We start from the raw sequence: 25,517 nt of genomic DNA, 5'->3' as shown, positions 1-25,517 counted from the left end.
GCCAACCAATGATCTACGGGGCGAATTCCGGCTGGGGAAATGCAATGTAACTGATAGATGCGCGACCGTTGAGCGTCGACCCATTTGTCATTACAAAGTGCCCTTGAAGTCTCGGCGTATGAGAATTACCGCGATGCAATCATGCAGTTGAGGTAACAGTATCACATAAGCTCTGCACAAGTGCTGACGCCTCAGCAGTGAGCCGATTGATATGCCGTAAGTTGCGGGACGAAGGACCAATCATGTCCGCATCTATTCATGAAGCTGGGAGGCAGGCACGTCTATTCAAACTCAGGACATTTGCTCTCAGCCTGTTGGAATTCATTTACGTCGAAGGTGGAGTGCATGTAGTCCCACAGTCTTTGAGTGATCCATCCCTACAATGGCACCGTCAGCAACACTCTCGATCAGTCCATTCGCCGCTGTGACGAGTGACGACAATATGTTCCACGATTCCCGACTACAGGATCAATCAAGAAGCATACAGCACATGACGTGAATCAATTCTGTTCCAGAAGTGATGACACTCACAGAATTCCCCCATAGGTGCTCTCTTGCAGTTGGTTGAGGCAATCATCGTAGTCCCTAAAGAGATGTGACGCTCCAGAACTCACAATTGTGTTTTCGTAATCCAAGCTTGAGATCGCTTTTTCCGTGCCGTATAATTAGTGTTCAAAAAAATTAAAACCCCTATAGTAGAAACCCGTTGAAGTCATACAAGTCTCCTATCAGATGTTTCATCGCAGGTCTCTGGAAAATGCAGGATGCCAGCTCCCAACTGAGCATACAAGCACGTCGCTGCCCTCGAATTGACATCGATAAAGCCAGTAGGGGAGAATCATTCTTTTTGTACCAATTGGCTGATTTGTCTCTCCTTCAGTCTCGCGTTATACTCAAAAAGGGAGTGTAGCATTGGAACCTGTTTCTGGCAGAAAACGAGGCCTTGCAAACCTTCGCAAGAACCCCTGACGATGTTCATGCAGGGGCGTCACACTTGGCTCACCACGTCTTCAGCATCTCAAAGCTCCCCACCAGTGTGCCCATCAATCGCATCATTGATATAATTGCTCTTACTAACACGAACTTATTGGCATTCGTTATATCTATTGGAGGCCTGCCAGATCTGCGTCCCTCTCCAGCCTTACCCGGGTGTCAAGGCACCGCTGCTCAGGCGCACTTGACGATGCTGCGACGTGAAACGGCTCACGATCTTTCACCAGCTTCGCCGCAGATGTCAGCGGGTATTGGAATGCAACCAGAGTTCCTAGGCTCAGAGACAGATTTACTGAAAAGATTTATCAACTTGACCTGACAATGCATCCTTTCAGCTGCCTAGCGACAAGGCAAGACATTTTTGGCGAGTTGGATCGTGAGAGCCCTTGCTAACATGAAGGAAGCTAGAGTCGTGGCAGGGGGCTTGGCAGGGCATGGTCGATAAACTTCCCGCACACTGGTTCCCGCTGCGGGTAATCCATAACATCCCCTTCAAAAGTCTAATGCGTGTCGAGGTTGCATCGCGCAAGGACTCGAGTGTTGAGCACAATTGACGATCAGAAGAGAAGTGTTCATTAGAAAACTAACTATTCCTGTCCTGGGTGAAGAATTCTGGACCTACGTCGTAGGTCTGAAGATAATGGTATCATCAAAAAAGTTCAAGTACCCGGCGCCAATAACTCCCAAGAGCCAACGAGACTTTCATAATCGACACATCTTGATTATGGAATAACTCATTGACATTATATTTTAAGTGAACACACGAGCCGCCCGCCAGTGGCTACGCTCATGAAAATCCCTTCGGTTCAACGACTTTTGGTGATGAAATCTGCACGATGTCATGCTGGACTTCAATCGGGCCTGACGGTTTCCTCACCGGCCCAGAATACCTCCGACCCGCCTCGATGTGCGTTTCCACCATCGGGGTCTGGTCAGACCCGTATCCACCAACATCTACCGTATCGTGTTGTTGCTGACGGAACATCATCGGCGAGGGCACGCTCTCGCTGTCCGTCTGATAAGTGCCTTGGATCGGCAGCGGCGTGTCGCGGCTCGAGTCGGTGTGGCTGAGGTCGTAGCTCGCAGCGCCGTAAAGATCGGCCTTGCTATCGGAGGAATCGGGTCTTCGCTTTGAGTAGCGGTTCGGGCTGCCGCCTGTGCTTCCTTGAGGCGGAGTAATGGCAAGCTCGACATCGCGGTGCTTTGAGGTGCCGGCTGTTCTGCTGGAGCCGTAGGCGTATTGTCCTTGGTATTTGGAGGACTTGGTGATGCGGCTTGAAAGAGCGGGGATGAACTTCGATACAAGAGGGCGGAATGTTGGGAGGCACGCGCAGGTCAGGCCGCAGCAGAGCTCGCCAACAGACCAACCGGCTGTCTCGACGTTTTCCCAGGTAAAGTCTTCGGCTTGGTGGAGGAATCGGATTCGAACAAAAGAAATGGCGCATGTGCTGCCGACACGGTTAGATGTTGTTCTGGGTTCACCATAGAGATTCATGTTGGAGCACATACAAGAATCCAAGGCAGAAGATGCCGACCAGAACGTACTTCTGGCCAGGGGCGAGCTTCAAGTTGCCAATGACTGGGAGAGGCAATACAAAGACGAGCAGGTCGGTGATGATGTTTCCTGCGGCGTTGATGTACCATTGGGGATAATTAGGGATGCAAGTGCCCTTGACGTCCTTGTCCCAGAAAGTAGGAATAGGAGTGCAGATGAAGATCTCGACGAGGATTTGTGAGATGCTCCAACCTCCGACGAGGATCATCGCGGCGATGAAAATCTTCTTCATCTTTTGGATGGCAAGTACGCGCCAGTACTGGAAGAGGAAGGTCATCTTGATGCCGGCGAGCGACGCATTGTAAAAGACGATCGTGATGTAGAAAGTCTGCGAACTGTTAGGAGTCTGTCTCAATCAACTAGCGAGGATTGGTGAATGTCATACCCTCAAGTAGGACTTTATTTGATCCTCATTGAGGAAGTAGACATGCGTGCCGAAACCATTTCTTGTGTCTTTAAGGAGTCAGTAATACGCTTAGACAACAGCCGTAGAATCTACTCACTTATCGCAACAGAGAAGCCACAGGCAAATATTAAGAACTAGCACATGATATGAGCATGATGTCGAGGCTATGTGAAGGCCGAGGGTGGTTGCTCACGAAAGTGAAGATAGCGGCACCGTCATCGATACCGAACTGTCGAAGCAGGAAGACTCGGGTGTATGTTCGTATTGTTACTGCGAGGAAGGCGACCGAGAGTACAAATGATGTGACACCGATGATGAGTGTTTGCCGAGTATCGTTCGGGTTGGTACCAGGAGGAGCCTCCATGATGCTTGCTTTTGTGACGCTCTAGCAAGCGCTGGCGAGTCCTGGGAGGAGGTGAAGAAGAGGAAGAGACCAGGTTGGAGCGAAAACAGCTGTGGCGGGTCTGGCATGCAAATATCTGGTTTCGTCTATATGGTTTGCGCTAGTCAAGCTCGGCGATGGGCAGAACGAACACAAACGTGGCGGTGGGATAGACGGACGGGGAAACAATGGGATGACAAGTCACTGAGGACGTTGGCCTATCTTTATCCACGAAGCTTGGCTATCTTCTGCCCGGACCACGGGGTTTCTCCTGGATCAAAGGATTTGGTTCGGACCCGGATCTCACTCACGTCTGGGAAAGGGGAAGAAAGGATAGAGGGTGTGAGACACTACACCACACGAGGCAAACCCGCAAAGAGTGCTACAGCACAACGAGCGCAAACTCGAGGCCCGCCAGGTTCTGCCATATTCCGTGTCTCATATGGGTCTAACGTGGAGAACGTCTGTAGGGATCGACGGATCTATTCCCAAGGATCCTCCTCTGGTCGATTGCCTTTTGGAGCTCTTGGGGATGGCCAGGAACCGTGCGCACGGTAAGACATGTTGTGAGAATCAATGCGGCGTCTTTAACGGTGGTGGACTTGGACGATGCCACATGGACTGGCCCTTTGAGCGACGACACTACCTACGACTACTCGGACCTGTCGAATTGGATGTCTCGTTCCCCCATCGGAACACAGCCGTTCGCCGCGGCGGCGCGAAAGCTGTTGATATTGATGTTGACGTTTAGATGAACCTTGGCCACGCTCTCTTGCGGGCGGGATGTGGGATGAGGAGGGTGGCAGCAGCACCGGGCAGTGGACGGTCTGCGGTGTTGCAGCACTGCTTGTCAGCAATGCGCCTAGGGTTCCAGGGACGCAACGGTATTATTTTGGTCGCGGCATATAGGACGGTCATCTCCCGTTACGCTGGCATGGTGACGGCGCATCCATCTGCCTCTTCCCACGAGCCAGGGCCATCTTGGTACGGCATCTTTGCCTTCTTGGAGGAAGGTGAACGCGATTCAGTATCACCGATAGAGAGACTCGTGGTGTCTCAGACCACCTCCTGGCATGTGCAAGTATGGGTCTCGACATGGAGCGGGCCTTGGTGGACTTGGTGGCCTGCCATCAAGCTGGAGCAAGACGTCTGTGTGTTGACGAGATAGCCCAATGATGGCCGTCTAGACATGGTGATGACCTTGACCCGCGGGTGTCCGTAGTTGCATACCGTCCCTGCTAGCCGTTGGAGAGCGGCCGGGGTAAGCCCATTCCGAGGCCCGGTGAAATGAGGAGACTTGACGAGCATCGCGGGGATTTTCTCAGGGTCATAGCTGACTCGCATAGGGACGTCCCAAGAGCGCGACTCTGGTGGTATTCTGTATCGACGATCGCCGCTGGCGGGAAGTCAAATGGAAATGGGCTGGTCGGTAGGCACTCTGCTGCTTAATAGCAGAGTGTGGTGAGGATTAAAAACAAGGCTGATGGTCCTCCAAAGACGCTATTGTTCATCTGATCCGGGGACAGACTTTGGTGGCCGGAATCGGGTGAAACAGAGACAGCGTCTAACACTACGGGCCGGACGGCGGACTTTCACTGCTGGAGACGATAAACGCGCGCGGTTGCTCCACGATGCGGCACTGCAAGCGGGCTGAGGGTCGTTTCTGGACTGGGGCTTCGTCTAACCGGACCCAGAACTCGCAGGTATTTGAAAGAGAGGGACAGAAATGCGCATCGAGTTTCAACGTCCAGACGGCTATGAATTCTAACGCCCCCGACGGTACTGGCTGGCGGTGCTCAACTGGGCAACTTCGGCGACTCAAGCCGAACAAGTGGCAGGACTGGCGCTGGTTGAGTGGTTCTAGCCTCCCAAACTGGCGTCGGGGGTTACCTTGTTGGCGTGTGAGACTAGGGTCTTGTAAGTCATGCCATCGAATGACTCTCATTCAGGGCACGCAATGGAAGACGAAGGTCTGAGCGCAAAGCACTTTGTCCTCGGCACGACTGGCCGGACACGGTCAATCTTCACCAACGCTGTTTTCTTCGGGCAATGAGAAGAGATCCTTCAGCGAGAATCTTGATAATCTTGCCCAGTTGCCCAGGACCCTTGGTGATACTATCCCCCATTGAGGACAGTCCACAGCGGTCGCATGGGGATTAAACTTTGGCCCATTGCCCGCTGATGGACCAGTGGCGCTCGTCACAGCTCGAGATCGGCGGACTTATTGGCAGTTCTTCAAGCCTGCCCGGACGCCATGATGTGATGACATGCGCCTCTTTGCTGATGGCACAGGGGCACGGCCCCGGTGTCAAAATGTCATGCTCCAATCCTGCGTTACTGCAGATAGTGTTGCTGTTCCCAATATGCTTCTCGGGGCAACTTTATCGTCCATCAATGGAACAAAGCATGGCGAGAAGCACCTGGTGAAGGAGGGGTGCGATTACCCCGCCTACCATTGACTCTGTCGCCTATCGAAGAACATGATGTCTGGCATGTGCACGGCCATCATGTTCGTTGTTGTTTGCTGCCATATCGCTCACTTCATCTCCATCGGTTCAATGCCATCCATCCCACTCGGATTGCAAGCGTGTGTGCACAGGGCATCTCGTGGCCATCATAATGAGATGGTGACAGTTGCATGGCGTCGGGGAACTGATCTTCTGCAAGCCCAATCACACCGGATGATGATATACAAACTATTGGGCGAGTCGGATGAGCATCCAGATCTCGCGAGGCAAGCTTCTTCTGGTGGACATTGCGCTCCGATGTAAGCCCGTCCTTGCTCTCTCTCAAAAAGCCTCACGAGGAAAAACGGGCGAAGGAGGTCAAAGCGACGCACCGTCTGAATCCTGCATCCGGGCCGCACCGTTAAGGGTTCAACGGCTCAACTGTCAAGAGAACGGTGCGTGGACTGTGGCAAACAGACGAGCGTTGACAATCTGGGATGGCCATGATGTCCGTGTTTGATCTCGTGAAATCGGATTCGCGATAGTCCTCCGTGGATGGGATCGCTTAACCCCTCTTGCACATGACTCTGAAATCACCAGATTTTTTGGTTCCAAAGTATCTGAAACAGCCTGAGATGTCGCACCGGTCACTAAACGTGACTGCAAATCAAGCTGGTACGGCTCCGCAGATGAGGGGCAGTGTGCTGTGATGGCTGTGTGATTGTGAAGTGAATGAGTCGCTCCCCGGATCAGAACGTGGGAGTCAGGACTGGTGATGGCGTCTGTTCCTGCTGCCCAGGACGGGGCTCGACCAAGACCCTTGGGCCCACGTGCGATACATGAACTGAAGCAACCGCGGATTGGCGACTCTCGAAGCTGTAGCTGTAGACACGGAGATGTGGTTCCTGCTTCATCGATTGTAAATCAATCACGAGTTGGCAGGGTGCTCGTTGAATCGCGAAAGCGACGATCCATGGCGGACCTGCGGAGATGTTCCCACTGAGTAGAGTAATAAGGTCGCAGGCAGCGAGCCGAGACGCAGCATGGTGCTTATCTCGCACAGAGTCGCTTGCTGGCGAAACGGGTTGCTCCATTATTTGCCCTGCTTGCAGTTGCCCAACTCCACTGTCCAATCCTGCTTGATCATTTTGACGGATCTTGGTTGAGGTCGGATTTGCAAATATTACAACGGGATACGGCGGTTGTTTCTTGGGACGCATCTGCTGCCCTCTGTCATTTCTCACAGGCGTATGGACACACCCTGCGATGTATGCGGCGGTAGAATGAGGACACCGAACTCCGTAAAGTTGTAATCGCGCTAAATGCGTGCAGAAATGCTGCTTCTATCCGCTGGTTCAATACACCCATGTTGGCAACTGGTTGGTGAGTGGTTGGTGCCTGATTGTTACTGAAGAGAGTGCCGGGATATCCTGAAGAAGCGCGGTGGTAAGCAAGTTACGGCACTGCGCGAAGCTCCAGTAGCGCATCCGTTGTAATTGCTGTTGTTCGGCACTGATTGTTGCTCATCTTGGACGAGTATGCTCAGCGTCATCTCGCAATCACCGTCCAAGTGCCGTGGGTGGGTGATCCGGGAGTAACAATCATTGTCCGTCCTCATTGCCGGGCATCAATGCCATCATCCCGATCCGAGGCTCCCCGGTGAATCTAGCTTGACCGATGTGACATTCTCGGTAGTAATGCCTGGCTCGCGGGCTGTGTCCGTGTCCTTTCGGTGTGGTCGGTGATAACAGTGGTACGGATGTCAATAATCAGGTTGGGCTCTTCGCAATCAGCGGGTCATCGTCCTTGATTACTTGCACGCTTGAGGAAACCCAGCACCGAGGAAGCAACCTAATGACTCGCAGACTTTGAGCAGAAGCCAGCAATCATGTTAAATAAGGAGGAATGCCGCTGCTTTTAATGTCTTGGGCCATGCGACGCTGTGCTGACAGTGCCCCTGGCATGTGCACCCATAGCGCCTTAAGGCGCCCCTAGCCTTTCTAGCTTTTAGCGGCGTATGTTAATGAAGGCTGACGACGCGGCCAGCTAGTTGCGGCTCAGGGGAAGACTCGTCCGAGATGTCAGCTGTGGACGTCGTTTCGATCGATTTCGAATACAAGTCGTCTGGGCAGCGAATGGATGAAATAATTATCTACATGTCCAGCGCACCGCAGTTCAATTAGATAAGGCCCAAGTAGGTGATGTTCGCATTCACTAATTGAGTCGGAGGACCCCGGCCATTTGTCCGGGGGCACTGACATCACCAACGCAACTCAGCTGATCTTGGGTTTAACTCTCTTTCTTTAGCAGTGCTGTCAGTTACATCCACTTTAACTATCCTGTTGTTTGTGCGTTGCACTCTGAGTTCTGTTTCTCCTGCTTCCTGCTTCCTACTTCTCGGCAGCCTCGCAATTACCCCACAATAGCTAACAATACGAGGACAACACTGGTGGGACAAACTCGCGATCCTGAGGTGGACCTTGTTTGTCGACCATCAGAAATCAGAATAACGCTCCGATATCGCAACAGCTGGCCGGCTGGCGCAATGGTAGCGCGTCAGCCTCCTATTCCATGAGGAGGTCTTCACAGCTGAAGGTTCTGGGTTCGAGTCCCAGGTCGGTCGAAAAGCATCACAAGCTGTGTTCTCTCTTTTGTTTTTTTGTCCATTTATTGCATTTTCCTCTCCCGCGGTAGCGCTGGTCGCGTTCTAGCACCAGAAGAACGATGCCTATCTACTGATGAGCAAGTAAGATGGCCAGCTCAGTGCTACTTATACCCACCACTCTGCGCTCATCTTAGACAACTGTTGGAAGTCTCCAGCTCGAGTGGAAAATATCTAGCGAACGAATCAATCATGACAAACAAGCCTGCACAGTTGAGAGGTGCAGCCTTAAACACGCCAGTCCGTATCACCGTAGGACTGTCGCATTATGACTTATATCGTTGGCCAACTTCGTGAACATGAACAAGCGTTTCAAACCATTGGAGTATATGTATTCATTCATCGTCGATTTTTATTTTGGTTCATCCCTATGATTTAAGGAAGAACAAAGCTACCAAGATAGTCCGCCTTGCCAACCGGGACACCCTTCGCTCTCAAGATGGCATATCCAGCGTTGAGGTGAAAGAAGAAGTTGGGAATGCCATGGCTCAAAGCCGCCTCGGTTGCGGTGAGCTTAAGTGTCTTTCCACCAAAAATAGGCCTTGTAACATCATGTCAGTCTTCTGATTACAGATATGCCTCCGCAGCAGGGTTACTCACAACTCAACCTCGGAGCTAGCCTTGGCCTTGACAGTGGCGGCGTCAACCTTGCTGAGCAAGTCAAGCGTCTCCTTGATACGCGCGTGCAAGTCCGCAAACGTCTTCTCCTTGTTCTCGAAAGGCTCCAGCTCAACACCGGTCAGACGGCCGATATTGGTCTTGACAGTCTTGGTAGCATTCTGCACCTGGAAGGTGAGGGGAAGCTGGTCCTCGATGATACGAGCCTCGGCGTAGGTGTTCACGTCGACTCCATTGGCCTTGGCGTGCTCCTCGGCCTTGGTGAGAATGTGTTGGAGGGTCTTGAGACCCTTGGTGAAGGTAGGAATGGTTGCGTCGTAGATAGATACAGTGGCCATGTTTGCTGTGATTGAGAAGAATTTGGTAGTGAAAAAGGGGAGGAAGTCGGAAGGTTCGGGACTAGAATGATGGTTTTATTTATGGTCAAGGTTTATGTTGTGCATGCGCTGAAGTCGTCCGAAACAATGACGGTTCGACAGAACTTCAGACCATCTTTATATCGCGGGGAAATTGAAGGGCTGTGATTATCGAATACTGATTTGTAATGGCGTGCTTGGTAAGCCCCCGATCAAAGCGTATGCAAGCCAATCTAGGAACAAGCGGTGACAGTCAGGCACAGTGAGATCTTACGCAGATCCTTCATTATCATTCGACTTTGGTGTGTCGTGATAGTCTGGGGATTTTACGAATGCACTGATCTGTCCTGCAGTGAGAGGTCCGCCTTGAGGTTGTCACCATCCTGGTGGAATGTCACGTTATCAGCTGTCAGATGGCGTCATCGTTTGGTATCACGAACGCTGCGATATCGCTTCAACATTGGCAACATGACATGAAACTTTGCATGATAGACAGCCAATTGACAATGCGACGCCCGAATCACGTAAACATGAGAGAGGGGAAATCGGAGGATATCACCGAGCTCGGCCATCGGTACCGACGCAAGCCTTGACGATGATACACCAGGTTACCAACTTTCACAGAGATAGGCACCATGAGATGATGCCAAGAAAGATTAGCCAGAAACTTCAATACTGTTTTTACTGATGTTTTGGTCAGATGATCGCGTTGTGTCGCGAATCTTCAACCAGGCCTTAACAAGTCAAAACACTGCACCAATACCGGACCAATATCCACGATTCGAATACATTATTTTGTCTTATGCGGAAAGCAATGCCTATTTCAGTCCTCAAGTTTTTGAGAATCACTTCCAGGGATTTTGAATGGCTGTTGATCAGATTGGAACATGAGTTAGAAAGTCGTCCACAAAAATGACTTCAAAGAGACCAGGGGAGACATGCACGTATCTGTATCAAGCGATTAAGATAAAGCCAACGTCCAAGCCGAAGGAGAAAAGGCAGCTCAGAGACATAGACCGAATTCAGAAATTGACTCAAGTCAAGCTCTGTTAACATGAATTCTTTGCGTGCATGATGTATTTGTGCTTCGCATACCGGCAGATATTCTAGCCTGTGCAAGATGACATTTCTCCAAAGGGTACACTTGAAATGACACCCATAGCTGTTCCCAGGCCAGCACCTTCAGCTTAGCCATTCTCTACCGTTGCTCTGATGCCGTTATTACCTTCGCGGGACATGACCGGCAAGATGTGAACGTCTCCTTTGAGCATCGCGTTCATGATGCTCAATCTATCATATCAAGGCGAGACATCAATTGGAAGACTGGGATCGATGTTTCAAAAGAAGAGTGGGAAGGTTGCGCGCATGCGCCTTCTTGAATCATCTACCCGACAGTCTTTCCTATCTCAGAGCGGGCCATTGTCTGCCGAGAGGTCACGTTGAATAAGCTTTGAGTTCCATTTGACAGGTTCGAGATGTCTGGAATACATAATGGGTAACTTCATCGTGCGTAATGCGCAAAGTCTATCGTTGGATGCTAGCAGCATCGCGGAAACACATGGGGAAACCGCCGAAATCATATTTCATTGCAGCGCGACAAAACAGCGAAGCAATGTTTGCTGATATTCGATTCGTCTGATTGACAGCCGCGTTCCGAAGTTGCATTGATTGAATATCAGATGTTACCTGGTATGCCGCATCGCGCGGTTGGTTTATTCTTGGCCACACAGCCCTATCCGTCCATCGCTTCACTGGAATTCCTTCTTCGGTGGAAGGTGTCTGGAACGATTTGTCACTGGAAAGCCTAGAACTCCGTGCAAAGAGCTTCAGACGACAGGTAATCAGAGTATTGCACCTCGACTGGGATGTGCCGTATCACGATTTGATTACTTCAGTCATGCTACGCTCAGCCATCTTCAAGCGGGCCAACTGTGTTGTCAACACAAGCCTGTAAGGCAAAGAAGTATGGATTTCTATGAACGGTGTGTCATTGGGAAAGGCAGGAAATATTTGGAAGTAAGTTAACGATACCGCGAAATCTTCTGTAACTTACTAAGTAACGACCACATCATTGTGCTTGCCCGAGCGGCGTCTGTCGGACGAGACTGTGGGAGTTGTCCCTGAAATAAAGAGGCAGAAGTCTTTGGCTTATATCGATTTCACTCTTACAAGTTCTCAGATTCTGCATCGGTAAGGGCAATTCCAAACTTGGGGAGAAGTTATGCTGAAGACGGGCGAATTCCATAACGGAAGATGTATGGGAAACAGAGCTACACGTCCAACATCAGACTCGCGATTATGTGAAGTTTCACATAACCGATAGGCCTGATGCTAAATAACTGAGAGTCCTATTAAGGGTTGTTAAAGAGTGTTCTGGATTCACTCGACACGGTGCAGGTTTCCCAGCAGAATTGGAGCTGTTTTTATTCATTGAAATAGATGATGGCGTACTGTTGCAATTAGAGAACTCTGCTATCAGCCATGGGTTTTCGATTAAGAAGACAGTGCCGCACGGTCTTCATTACGAAGACCAAAATTCTAGAGTTGATGACAGCTATGGTAGTTGAAAAATGAATCACATCTGGTGCAGAACCCAGTGAAGCATCGCATGGTAGTAGCCCCTGAACTGTGAAAACGCAGGCCGAGGAAGAAGATTCAGGAATACTGGAGTGTGAACAAATCGTACCAGACCTTCGACGCTGATTCTTCCCTCGCCGCAACTACCAGAGCGTATCCCTTCTACGCGCCCCCAGAGATCCTCATGCCCCCCCCCCCCCCCCCCTTGAAGTAACCTCAAAAAGCTACACTTCGGACTCTCCTTAGCTTGCTGCATATCATTTACTTTGATAGCGAGAAACAGCTACAAGGTGGTAAGAGTCAAGACAGAGTGATAATATTGCCTATCTTCTACAAGTCTATGTGACTACGTCTCTCGAATAACACTTAGTAGCCTTGAGTCTCAGTGTTACTAGAAACACGTCTGAAGACCAGTGGGTTTCTCGCCGATTAAAATGGTATCATCGATTTAGAAGGCTTCGTTATCGGACTTCAAGGCTTCGAAATATAAAGTCGCCTTAACTATCGTAGAGCGAACGTACAACTCATCAAAAAGCTTGCGCAAGGTGTCGCATCAAATGATCAAAGTTTCCGGCTTGAATTCGATACAAGGACATCCGATTGACTGCTTTGATTTCCGAACATCACGTTGAAAGTCAAAGACAATGATCCCGCACAACCAAAATGCTTACTTGAGGTTTGTTTATGAGAGCGATAAGAAACGAGATATTCTGTCACATCTTCTTGCTACGGATCACACGCTCGACTAGCGATTGTAGTTGTATGTCTACTACTGCTATGGCAACGAAAAGCTTATCACAACTCCAACGCAGATCACAAGTGCGTTTAAAGATATCAAAACAAGATCGCTCAGCCTGGATCGGGCTAAGATATCTCTCAAGTACCAACCAGGGTTCAATCCGATTGTCTCTGAACCATCTGACATCTTACAACTTACAGGTCTGAAGCTACGGGCAATGGGCATTTCGGCCGAAATAAATCCGCAGTTTGAGAACAGCCTTCGCCAAGGCTGTCATAGTCTTGGCCCGCCGGCATGGTGATAAAGGCAATTCGCCATTGGCAGATGAGACGTATAAACACCCAATGACATGCCCGAGAGGGGATGACGCACGCCTCCCATCAGCCGTGCGTTTTACAACGAGGAAGTTTGAGCATTGCGGAACGTTGTTATCTGCCCGGTTATAGTTCTCAAATCCTTTGCTAAATCTCCTAAAACTTACCGATAACGATGACAGGATCATCCAATCTTTTGCTCAGACTGATTGGACAATCCGGTCGGGCATTTTGGTGTCGGTTTCGTCTTCGTGTGCTGCAGAAAACTACCTTTTGTCAACTATTTAAGAATGTTTCACTCAGAGACCTGCAGGGGTTGAACCTTGGGCAAACGTAAATCTGGGGTTGGAAAGCTAGTTGACCCAAAAGATGCTTTCGCGCCTGCGGAACCGCTCCACAACACGTGTTGTTGATGTTGCGGGGAGATTAGTGAACTAAGCCAACTTCCACGGGAGTGATTGGATCAAAATGTTCAATTGGCTTTCTCTGCAAATCTTCCAATCGGAAGCGTCCGCCATGGTCAACCATCACGATGTGCACAATCAAACAGTCGGGTTATCCGATGCTGGACGCTGGATGGCTCGGAGATTGCAAACAGTTTTCAAGAAGAGTTGAGTTCTATCAAATCCGACGTTAGCCTCGTGCGAATTATTCGTCCAGTGTGCTGACATACGCCAGCTCATGCCTTGATGCACTCAATAACCTGCATCTTCTTGTCCAAGCCATGAATTCCTTCCACCTTCAGTCCTGCCCGTGCGACCAGCTCTGCCCAATCGTCCGCGGTCCGTTCCTTTCCTCCAATCTCCAGCATGCCAAAGTCATTCATAGCGGCCAGGGGATCCGGAGGATTCGACATAACCATCTCACTGATGAGAACTTTGCTGTCCGAAGCCATGGCGTCCGAGAGCTGCGTGAGCATCTTCACACAGACGTCGTCGCCGTAGTCATGTAGGCATCGGCGAATCCAGTAGATCAGTGCGCCTGCATAAGTCAACTCATGTCTGCAGCGGGAATGATGGAAATCTCTAGAAACTCAGTGACTCACCCTGGACAGGCTGCGGCTTGTGGAAATCATGCACTTGAAGCTGGACGCCCTTGAGCTCGGGCTCCGTCAATGCGGCCACCTCCTCGATGATCTCGTCGCGATCCTCCAGGACAACACGCCCTGCCGGAATGAAGGGGTTTTCGTTGAGAATAGCCTTGATGGCATGACCTTTACCGCCGCCAACGTCGACGAGAATGACGCGGTCTTTGTCTTCCGCAAGCTTTGACTTGACCCAGCTGAAGTCGTACATGCCAACCAACGGGATGAACTTTTGCAACACATCCATCGCTGCCATGAATCGCTTCATGCGCTGGGGATTTTCCTTTTGGATCTCCCATATGTCCCTGTCGGGCTGGCCGTGACTGTACGCATGAGGCGTGTGGAGACGGGTAACTGGCTCGCGGCGACCGTACTCGATGAAGTATTCAGGCAGCTTCAAGGCTGGGAGCATGTGCTCATCGAAACTGAAGTGAGAGGTACTGGGTTAGCCGATGAAGATAGGCGCCGGAGCAGTATTACTCACACCATGGACAGAAGAAGGCCATCGGGGCTTCCTGGGAGATATTGACGAGAGAGCGCCGTGTGCCCGACTTGATCGGTTCCGTACTGGCGCAATACGCCACTCGCAATAGGAACCCAACAGATGCGTCCTAAGACAATTGTCAATCGTCGACTTCTAATGGCAGCTTAATCATCAAGAACCTACGAATCAGCGACGTCTCTGATTTCACTTGCTTCGCAAGTTCCGAGAACGAGATTGTGCCCTGTTCCGGGATGGCGGCAAAAACGCCCCAATCAATGCATAGCCGCAGTGCCGTGATCTCTACATTCGCAAATGCCTTCTCCATCCAATCAGGATAGGGAGTTCGGACTGTCTTGAGTATCTGCTTGGCGATTCCGGCAGCGGCAGCATTCTTTTCCGCGTCGCTGGCGGGCGAAGTGGCGATGCCAGAAAGCTGGGAGGCTAGGTCCGTGAGTGTTTCAGTGCAGGCTGCCATGGCGATTAGGCGATTACGATTGCTTGAATTCCGAAGGTCCAACTACACAGAATAGTGCTCATGTAATATCGAACAGGAAATGCTGATAGCAGGCGGTGGCGGTAGTTATCCTTGTTTTCCGGACGTTTATACTGCAGTCAACAAGGTGCGCCTCCAGGCAGCAAACTGCGAAGAAGAAAACTTAGAAGAAAATAGGCCATTTTTGGCTTCTAGCTTCTGTTTCGCCGCTGCTGCACGAAATCACCGAGCGGATTTCCCGAGCTTACTGACGGACCTACAGACCGATTCCGGGCCGCCCGAGAGACAGCCCCGCATTTCACCGATAACGCCGCCGGTGGCCGGCCGTAGCGGGACCGATCCTTCTCGGTCTTTTGACATGGAATGCGCTGTCAAATAAAGTGAAAAGCGAGAAACAACTGGCATCGGCCGAAACCCGAAAGGGCCGAAGGAAGTATCTTCCAAATATCCACAAAATGCCAGACCCTCGAGTCGATCAGGCGCCCCAGCCACCCAGGCTCCATTCAACTGACAGGCGAATCGCATTCCACGGACTGGTCCGCCTTATGAGAGGGGCTAGTTAGTCAGTCGTCATCCCATCTTTCTGTCTTACTGCCGCACCGAATCAGCGAATAATCGCACTCGCATCGGCAACTCTGCTGTTTAAGGTAAGAGCTGAAAGAAGGGGTGGAAAGGGCCTGAGAACGGCACCACGGCAACAGGAAGTGTCAGACAGATTCCTTCTCGAACACATCCCGCCTTCTGTGCAGCGACGCCAGGAGAACGGAATGGCCGTAGCTCCGCGACTCTGCAACTTGACACCAAACCGCGTTTGCCCATTTGCAAAACCTCGTTCTGTCACTATCCGCCCTCGAGTTGACTCATGGGTTGCCAAACTGGGAAGGCGGAGGGTAAAGGGAACTCAGCGACGTGGTCCAAGTTATGCGTGGCGCCCGTCTTGACAGGGCCTGGGTGACAGGAACCGATTAGGCCAACACGTCGCAAGTCTTGGCAGCCGCTTGTCTGGTGATCCGGCTATCCTTCTCTCCCCGTTCCGTGTTGGATGTTTGGGCGATGAACCGAAGGGCCCTGCGTCGCCAGATGTGGCTGCCAGCCGATCATCCGTGTCATTCAGCTTGGCTGGATGTTGGTTCCAATATGCCATACCGGACTACTACGCCATACGACATCATCGCCGCCTCTCCCCATAATCAGCCAAGACGATGCCGCGTATCCCCCAGACTATAATCGCCGGTCAAGGCCGAGACAAACAGGCTCCTAGCTAGGGACCCTTTTTTTCTATTCGCGGGGGATCGGGAGGTTACTTCGATGGCCCCATCTTGGCGCGGTTGTGAGCGGCATCTAGAACACTAAGGTTAAATCTAGTGCTGTCGTGGAGTAGAGCGGTGAGCCGTGAGCCGCCAGCCGTGATGAAGCTAAGCCAGGACTCCTGCGTAACCCATGCGGCGATCCAGATGGCGACCCCGTTTGAACCTGTTTTGAGGCCATTCCCGGCTAACCGACGGGCACCCTCCTGGCGAAGGTTTTCTCCCCCTCACTTCCTATTAAGGCAACCCATACGCATCGCCTCCACTGACGCGTGTGGATAGCTGGGCTGAGGGCTCTGGGCTTGGGTCATCTGGCGTGCCATGTGTCGATGTTGTCGACGTATCCATGCAAAAACGTTGGGCGAATGACAGATGTCGTCGCGCTTGAGGCTCCTTGACTCTCTGACTCGATGTCGTTAGTGCGGAGAGCCGAAACTGGCAAACCCATGAGAGCCTCAACCCTGTCGTCTCCCACGTTGCCACCAATACCCGTTGGGCATTCCTGGGCCGTCCGACGAATTTCTCCCAATAACGTCTCACAACGTCCGTAATAAGCGTTGCCGCTCGGGCATGGCACTCCTTGCCGATCTCGTAAATGGTAGTTGCACTCGACCTTCTGAGACGACACGGTCGAGTTTCGTTTCATCTGAACTTGGACCAAGAAGCGCGCACAACTAACTATTCTGCTCTTGTGTTGGCTGCCCCGACACCAAACGACACAACGCAAATTCACACACACCAACTCTGTCTGCACGATGGGCCCTCCGACATGGCGCAATTCTCAATTCGTCAAACGGCCCCCGTGGAGACGCCATGGAAGCTATTGCTGCTCCCCTCAACTCTCAACGGCTAGGCCAAGAACACCAACTGACTTGTCGAGACCGGCCTAACGTGGCACGTCCTCCGTGCCCTCCCCCTGGCTCACCAAACAAGGGAGGTCTGTCGAACCACTTGAGACGCCCGAAAACAGCGCGTTGCTCGTTCTTTGCCTCTGCCTTCTGCTAAGGTGCGATAATAATATCCACACTCGATGGTTTCTTTCGTCTCAGACTTCGGAGGGGCTGTGTCCATCCTGGTTCGCCTGGCATCCAGCATCCCCCGTCGCCTCGATCGAGGAGGGTGGTTTGCTGCCGAGGTGAACTCACGAGATGAGCATGCCTGTGGCCCATGAGGTCAGCGCGCATCCATCCGGTTTGTATATTATGCTGATAGTTCCCGCGATCAATCGGGGATGAAAAAAGCTCATCACCAAACAAACTTTGTCGGCACAGACACATTCAACGCTCTCACATATATACTCCCGGGTTGGAGATTTACCTTGAAAGGTTCTTTTTCTTGTTCCCTAATCCAATACCTCTCACCGTATTAGCAGAATCACTCTGGATAGTGAATCAAAATGCAGCTGACCAAGACCCTCATCTTCACCCTCATCGGCACGGCCTTTGCCCTCCCGACCACGAACGAGAAGCGCCAACTCGCGACGATCCAGGGCGCTATCACATCCGTTCAACAATCTCTCCAGAAGCTTGATACCGCTGTGAAGGTACGTGCATCCGAACATCGGGCATATGCAGGTCGTGGGATCGAGGGCAGCCGTTTGGCTCAACTCCGCACGCGGCTGCTGCAGCGAGGAATCAGACCAGCTAGACTAACACGAGCAATCTGCAGGCTGCCAACGACGCCAGCACCGTCGCTGCCGTCCAGACCGCCGCCACAGATGTCCAGTCTGCTCTGACAAAGGCTCAGACCGACATCCAGGGCGCCCAGACTCTGCAGCTGCAGGAGGCCCTCGGACTCCAGCAGCTTGCTACTGACCTCACCGGCACCGCCACGACGACCGTTGATGACTTGATCGCGAAGAAGGCCACCTTCGACCAACTCGGTATCTCCCAGGTTGTTGCCCAGCAACTCACCGCCCAGAAGCAGGCCTCCGCTGGTCTCGGCCAGGCTATCGTCTCCAAGGTTCCCGCCATCGGCCAGGGCATCGCTCAACAGTCTATCGACCAGATCACCGCCGCTATCGACAAGGGCATCCAGGCCTACGGCGGTGCCGCCGGCGGTGGTGCGTAAACCACCCCCCCTACGTCGCGCGCCGCGTCCCCTCGCTCTCCCCCCCGTCCGCTCGCTCGTCCGTCCGAAGAGAACCGTATAATCGAATACTAACGAATGTCTCCAATACTCTCCAGCAATTCCCGCAACTCCTAGCAAGCCTGGTGCTGCCCCCCCTGCTTCTGCTCCTGCTTCCCCTAAGGCGCCTGCTGCTGCCCCAGCTACTCCCAAGACACCCGCTGCCGCCCCTGCCGCTCCCAAGGCCCCAGCTGCCGCCCCCGCTGCTCCCGCCGGGGGCCTCGAGGGTCTGCTCGGAGGTCTCCTCGGCGGTGGTGGTGCTAACGGTGCTGCTGGTGCTGGCGGTATTGGTGCTCTTCTTGGAGGACTTACTGGTGGAGCTGGAGCCGGAGGAGCGGTCGGTGCAGGTGGTGCTGGTGGACTTGGTGGACTCGGTGCTCTTCTCGGTGGACTCGGAGGTGGTGCGACGGGAACCGGCGCGACTAAGGCGAACGTGGTGGATTTCTCAGAAGACGCGGCATTGGAGGATGAAGAATAAAGTACAGACCGGGATACTCCTTGCAGCTTAGTTAGCCTGTAGCAAATCATCATTGTTGGATCTTTCATTACTATTCTGTCTGTTCTCGTACGGCGTCTAGCGTGAATCTTGTTGTCTACTCTACTTCCATATCTATTCTCTGGCCGTTCTTAAACTGTCAACCGGAGAACGCATGTGTTGAAGCTACATCATCTTCTCATCATGAGGGGGTGGGCAGTAGTGAAACGCTACTAGCGGGTGATCTTACGAGGCCCGGCGCGATCGGCCTCACAGTTAAGTTTCGTAGATCCTTCACAGCCCTGTAGATGTGAGCCAAGGTACTACCCCAGATTTTCAGATTTAGTCCCGCATACCACCCAAAAGTCGCCGTGTTACGCTCCGGGTGATATCAGGAATCTGTCGATCCTATGGGGGCTGAGAATCGATTTGCCCCGCGGGGCAGAGACACATGTGCAACTTTGCCTGTGATGCCGCGGCCGAAGCTTTGACCAGGCAGGCCGTTCTAAGCAGTCATCACATCCCAGTCTCTCAACAACCACAACCCATACTGTCAAAGGAGTATTTGACTTGATGATATTAGCTGGCGTCTTATGCCGTTCTTGCGGCCCCGCATGGTATAGGTCATGACAGAACTTTCCCCGCGTAGGATGCAAACTTTCTAGTGACACAAACCAAGGCACTATCACGACCAACCCATTCCACGTCATTGCCTCCGTCGCCTCTGACATGTCTGTCATGCTCTCATGACAGCCTCTTCGCCACGTGCTCTTACCGACCGCCGCCAAGCGCCAGTCCTTTGACGTGGTGGCTGAGGTCTAGCCTCCGCCGAGGACACCAGCGACTCTCCCGGAACATCCCTGCATCAGCCCAGTGTTACATAGAGGTCCGTTGAAGCAGATACTGACAGGGCCACAGAAGCCAGGGCCCCCAGTCGCCCTGGGTCCTATCGGGGCCCTAAGAACCCACCCACCTGGTGTGCCAATCGCATCTTAATCTGCTAAATACAGCGCCTCCATAAAGGTAATTAAAGCAATGTTAACCCCTATACTTATTAACTTAGCTCTTTTTTTTAGTGTTTTTAATTTTTTAGCTAATTTATAAATAAAAGAAATTAATTACTATATAAAACTGTATTATACTTATTTAAAGCTATTTATACTATTCTTAATAGCTTGAAGTTATTACTAAGTAGTATAACTTCTCTCTTTAGCTAGTTTTTTATTAACTAGAGACTCTTTATAATATTAAGCTTTATTAAAAGCTTCTATAATATAAAGGCTAACTTAGTTTAACTAAAAGCTTTTTTATAATTAGTAGATATTATAAGGATAGTAAGAATATTAATTATTAGCTTAAAGAGTATTAACTATATTTCTAAGTAGTTTAGCTATTAGTTAAGGGGATTATTAATAGCTTTAATAAGGTTTTAAAAGTAAAATTAAGCTTATTAACCTAAAATAATATATAGTAGTACTAACTATTGACTTACTATTAATAATAACTATTATTATTATTTTAAGCGTTAATATTAATAAGAATAACTACTAGTTATTTATTTAGCGTTAATATTATTATTTGTAGCTTAAATTAATAATACTATTTATTAAAGAAATCTTTAAAACTTTTACAAGCTTTATTAACTTATCTTTTTTAGTATTTATAATACTATATATTTTATAAATATAAAATATCTAATAATAAATATACGATTAATATTATAGAAAATAGTAATAACTTTTTTATTTTAATATAATATAAAAAGGCTTCTATTATATTAATTTAATATCAATATAGAAGAAGAACTACTATTTTTTATTAAAAGAGTTAAATTATAAAGCTAATTATAAAGCTAATGATATTTAGTTTTTACAAATATAACTTAAAAAGGCTTATATATAAAATTAGCTACATTAATTTTAGCTTAAATATCTTTATAATTATTATAATTAACTTTCAGTATTATTATTAACAAATAGAGAGATTATAGTATTATAATAGTCTTTCAAGTTAATAACATATAAACAAATATATTTTATACTTATCATAACTTCTTGTCACAGGCTAGAGCCCGGATTGATATCTCCGGCTTCGCCGGAGCAGTTACTGAGATCCGGCTCCGTTGGACCCACTATTCTGCCGCAGTACGCCGCCTAACCCGGCCTGCTTCACCGCTGTTAGGTGCCTACTCTTATAAAGTCCTTTCTTCCTTCTTCAGCTTAGAATAGTCAATCGACAGCACCTCTACGTTGAACAAGCCTAGGGGCCAGCCCCTTACACTTCTTAAAGTTAATTATAATTGCTAATTAATAATTTAGCTTTTATACCTCTTTATCTATTAGTAAAAAAGCTTTAAAATTATATTTATTTTATTTAGAAGTTTTTAATCTTCTAAAAATAGAAGGTTTCTTTAAAAATGCACTACTTAGTATTATTATTATTATTATTTAAAAGCATAAAAACTTAAATGTTTATTTTTTTCTCTGTAACCTTTTAGATTATAAGATATATATTATTTAATCAGTATTATTATTTAGAATAAAGAGAGTTTCTTAATATAACTTTAAGAAGATCTAAAAATTAAAGTCTCTAATAACCTCTGTTATAGCTTTTTAGTATTATTTATAATATTATAGCGTACTTTACCAGTCAGCCGCACATATCAGTCAGCCGCGCACCTTTTCCATGACGCGCTTTGTTCCCAGCCACTTAAACCTTTGACGCATAATATCTCAACAACCGTAATGCCGATTTACACCTAAGAAGATAACATCATTCTTGCTATTAAGGCGATCCGATCAACACATGCTCTAGGTTATAAACTTAGTATGTGAGGCGCTGCAAAGATATATAGTATCCCCAAAAGTACCTTATGCGACAGAATGAATAATTAACTATGCTGTAAATATATCTAGCCTTAACGATATAAACTTAATCTAATTAAAGAGAAAACACTTCTCTGATATATTATTAAGCAGGATTCTAGAGGATTTCCCCTATGACTTGCTACTGTGGAAGATGTAGTGAATCTCCTGCTATAGATGCAGAATAGGACGCCTATTAGGAAGCATTAGGCTAAGAGGTTTATTAACTTGCAGCTAACTCTAAAGACTATATTTAATCGTCTATATAATTATTAAAGGGTACTTTAAGAGGACCTAGAGGTTATTTTGAAGTGGTTTGCATTATTAGGTAATATGATAGCTAAATATAGTATTAATAATAAGGACCTATATAACTTTAATAAGACTAGCTTTATAATAGGTGTTATTACTGGTTTAATAGTTGTTATGTATGCTAATAGATATGGAAAAGCGAAATCTATCCAGTCTAGCAACTATAAATAGGCTATAGTTATTAAGTGCATTAATTGGAGGGGATAATAAATCCCACCTTTTGTGATTATTTGAAGGTTTTATCACCTTACTAACTAGTTAATAGAATCAGGCATTCTAGGCGACTAAGTGCTTAAACTAACTACTAATAGATAGACTGATAATAAAACTGGCCTGGACTGGATTAAGTATTTCGAAAAGCATACTTAGGCTTATGCAAAAGGTGTCTATTAGATGCTTATAATTAATAGATAAAAGAGCTATTTATCAGCTGAATTTAATAAATACTATAAGCAGAATAAATTATAACTATTAGTATACCTCTATATTTATCTCACTTACTCTAGCTATTAGATATTACGCTATACTCACCTTTAAAACGCATATATAGGGATGAAATCAACCTATTCATTAAATCCTCTGTTAACTACATTATGAAGTCTAAGTTCTTTATTACCTTCTATAAGGCCTATAATAAGATCTTTATAAATGAAAATATTAAATTTGCCTTCTATAGAGCTAGTATTTTACTATAGGACCTAAATCATATAATTAGGAAACTTAACATATATATATAGATACACACACCTCTTGCAACTAATCCCTTAACACCACTAGCCTAGCAGTTGCAAACGCCCTCTAACTGACATAAAGCGCTTTCACAGTTAAACTTTATTAAAACTTAAATCTCAGCCTATTAGAGAAGCTCTCTAACACTAATAATTAAGGCAGTTAACTAGCTAGCAAAAGGTGCGCAAGTAATAGCGCACTTAATCACAATTTTAATAGATCAGGTGCGCACACTTCAGGATGCTAATATAGCGCCTACTAAGCGCTAGAGAGCAAAAAAGATATATATCCAGCTTAGAGGAGCACTTAGTATAGCAGAATCTCAGGTTATCCTAGAAGAAAAGGGCAAAGGGAAACGTCCAGCGCCTCAAGAAGGTGAAGATAGGGGTCTATCGAAGAAGGGTTGGTCGGCTCAACAGCGTTGCAGTATATGCGGCAAGATAGGCCATAATGCGCAAATGTGTTCTAAAGATATAGAATCATCTAGTGAATTAGATGCTGATAAGAGCTAATTAATTTTCTACGTTCTGGTTGTAAAAACTTATATGATGTTTGAAAGATGAGGAAAAGTGTGCAGCTGACTGATATGCGCAGCTGACTGGTAAAGTATGTTAAAGATAATTAGATAAATTTAATAATATTATAAAGCTAATTAACAAGTTTAAACTACTGTTAATATTTTAGATTATTATTATAACTTTTCAGCTTATAGAATTATAATTTAATATACAAAGTCTTTTTATTAGTACTAAATAGAAATATTGAAGCTCAGAGATTAAACATATAACTATAATATTATATATATTAAGTTTAGATATCTATTTTTATTATCTTTAGGTTTACTTTTTTATAAAAAACTTTCAAATAGATATCATTATTTATAATATTATTAAAGATATTTATTTTAATTTAGTTTGAAATATAATAGTAGTTAATAATATTAATAAAGGTTATTATAAAAGTAATATTACTATAATTACTATAATATTAATAAAAACCTAGAAAATAAGATTATAAGCTATTATTAATATTAATAAAATAATTAATAACTTCTATAAAACTATAAATATTTAGAGATATCTATAGATTAAATAATAAGTATATTTTTAATTTTATTATATAAAGTTTTTTAATTATTAGCTTTTTATTATAATAACAAATATTATTAAGATAGTTCTAAATAGATAAATAACTCTATAGTATTTTATTAGTAATCTCTATATTATAATGTTAGCACAGGTATAAGCGTATTCAGGGGCGTGGTATATGCGCCTATATAGTATAAGGTTATAGATGTGGTAATGTTATGATAAAAGGTAATAATTCTGATCATTTATGAGCATTTAATTGTATAGATAAGAATAAGGGAACAGATGTATTGTAATGACTCTGGCTGTTGTAGTTAGGAGGTTGTTTCCTCTAGTAGAGAAAAGTGAGGGGAAAGATAACCTGAAACGTAACCTGCTAAACTGCTAATTACATAAAGTGCTTACGTAACTGTACGCATTACATAATCAATATTATAGTTATAAGTTGTAATAAATCAAGTATTTTTATATAAGGCTTTATACCTTAAACTTTATTAGTTTATTTTATAAAGAATATTAAAGTAAGTTTAGCGTTATTATTATTCTTATATTATTATCATTATAAAAGAATGTTATATGTTAACATATAATATTATAGTATTTAATAGAAATAGAAGTTTTTAAAATAAATACATAAGAAGTTAGTAAAAATAATTAAAACTACATAGAGATTATGTAGAGTAATTATTTTAACTTTAGGTATATTTATATAGCTGAATTAAAATCTTTTTAGAGAAAGTAGTATAAATATGACCATTGATAATAATATTAAAATACTATCAGAGTTCTTATCTAATTAGAGAGAGATTTTATAGATTATATAGATATTTTAGCTTTATTAAAATATAATTACTATAGAGAGAAAACTTAAATTAATATACTATAGTAAATACTTTTATAAAGTAGATATAATAGTAATACTAAAGACTTTTAGCTAGCTTTTTATATTATACTAGTAGTAGTTTTAGTAGAATTTTACTATATATCTCTAAATAACCTTAATAAAGAAGTTATTATAATTTTAAATCTAACTAAATTAACTTTACTTTTTTATATATAAAAGATATACTTAAAGTATATATTGTTTACTATTAATAATCGTAGTTAATAAGTTATTAATTATAAGATTTAGAGGGATAATAATAAATAAAATAGTTATAATCTATATAGAGATATAGAGGTATATAGTAGTTAATAATATATATATATATTACTAATTAATAAGGAAGTAGTAGTAATAATTAATATCTTAACTCTAAAGATTAAAAAATAATAAAAAGTATAAATAATATATATAAACTAAAAGAATAATTGATTTTCAGAAATAGCGTTTAATTATAATATTACTTATATTATTTAAACTACTATAATAACTCCTATTCTTTTAAAAAGCTTCATATTAATTAAGTATTAATTTATATTATAAAAGTTATTTAAATATTTTTATTAATATATATATAGTAATTAATAAATTATTAATAGCGTTATATTTTAATAACTAATTA

General features: G+C 46.2%; 4 protein-coding genes across 4 annotated transcripts; 1 reads left to right on the top strand and 3 right to left on the bottom strand.

The window, feature by feature from the left end:
- Positions 1 to 1,780: 1,780 nt before the first annotated feature.
- Positions 1,781 to 3,318, bottom strand: CGCA056_v008929 (Satratoxin biosynthesis SC1 cluster protein 4; the record flags this gene model as incomplete). Its single annotated transcript, XM_037324176.1, has 5 exons — positions 1,781 to 2,441; positions 2,503 to 2,876; positions 2,934 to 3,001; positions 3,052 to 3,088; positions 3,148 to 3,318. The coding sequence occupies 5 exons, from the start codon at positions 3,316 to 3,318 to the stop codon at positions 1,781 to 1,783; spliced, it is 1,311 nt and encodes a 436-aa protein (XP_037178647.1).
- Positions 3,319 to 8,820: 5,502 nt separating this feature from the next.
- Positions 8,821 to 9,401, bottom strand: CGCA056_v008928 (uncharacterized protein; the record flags this gene model as incomplete). The annotated part of the gene is made up of 2 exons (XM_037324175.1): positions 8,821 to 8,986; positions 9,046 to 9,401. The coding sequence occupies 2 exons, from the start codon at positions 9,399 to 9,401 to the stop codon at positions 8,821 to 8,823; spliced, it is 522 nt and encodes a 173-aa protein (XP_037178646.1).
- Positions 9,402 to 13,728: 4,327 nt separating this feature from the next.
- Positions 13,729 to 15,092, bottom strand: fsa4-3 (Methyltransferase fsa4; the record flags this gene model as incomplete). The annotated part of the gene is made up of 4 exons (XM_037324174.1): positions 13,729 to 14,030; positions 14,095 to 14,573; positions 14,618 to 14,744; positions 14,801 to 15,092. 4 exons carry the CDS (start codon positions 15,090 to 15,092, stop codon positions 13,729 to 13,731), a joined length of 1,200 nt encoding a protein of 399 aa, XP_037178322.1.
- A 2,721-nt stretch (positions 15,093 to 17,813) lies between these two features.
- On the top strand, positions 17,814 to 19,022 carry mp1-3 (Cell wall mannoprotein 1; the record flags this gene model as incomplete). Its single annotated transcript, XM_037324173.1, has 3 exons — positions 17,814 to 17,960; positions 18,086 to 18,479; positions 18,604 to 19,022. 3 exons carry the CDS (start codon positions 17,814 to 17,816, stop codon positions 19,020 to 19,022), a joined length of 960 nt encoding a protein of 319 aa, XP_037178321.1.
- Positions 19,023 to 25,517: the final 6,495 nt, after the last annotated feature.

This window comes from Colletotrichum aenigma, assembly GCF_013390185.1.
Source record: "Colletotrichum aenigma strain Cg56 chromosome Unknown KSG_Cg56_contig05, whole genome shotgun sequence".
NCBI classification, from domain to species: Eukaryota; Fungi; Ascomycota; class Sordariomycetes; order Glomerellales; family Glomerellaceae; genus Colletotrichum; species Colletotrichum aenigma.
The sequence above is the reverse complement of the archived record's forward strand: the minus strand, read 5'-3'. Positions and strand labels throughout refer to the sequence as shown.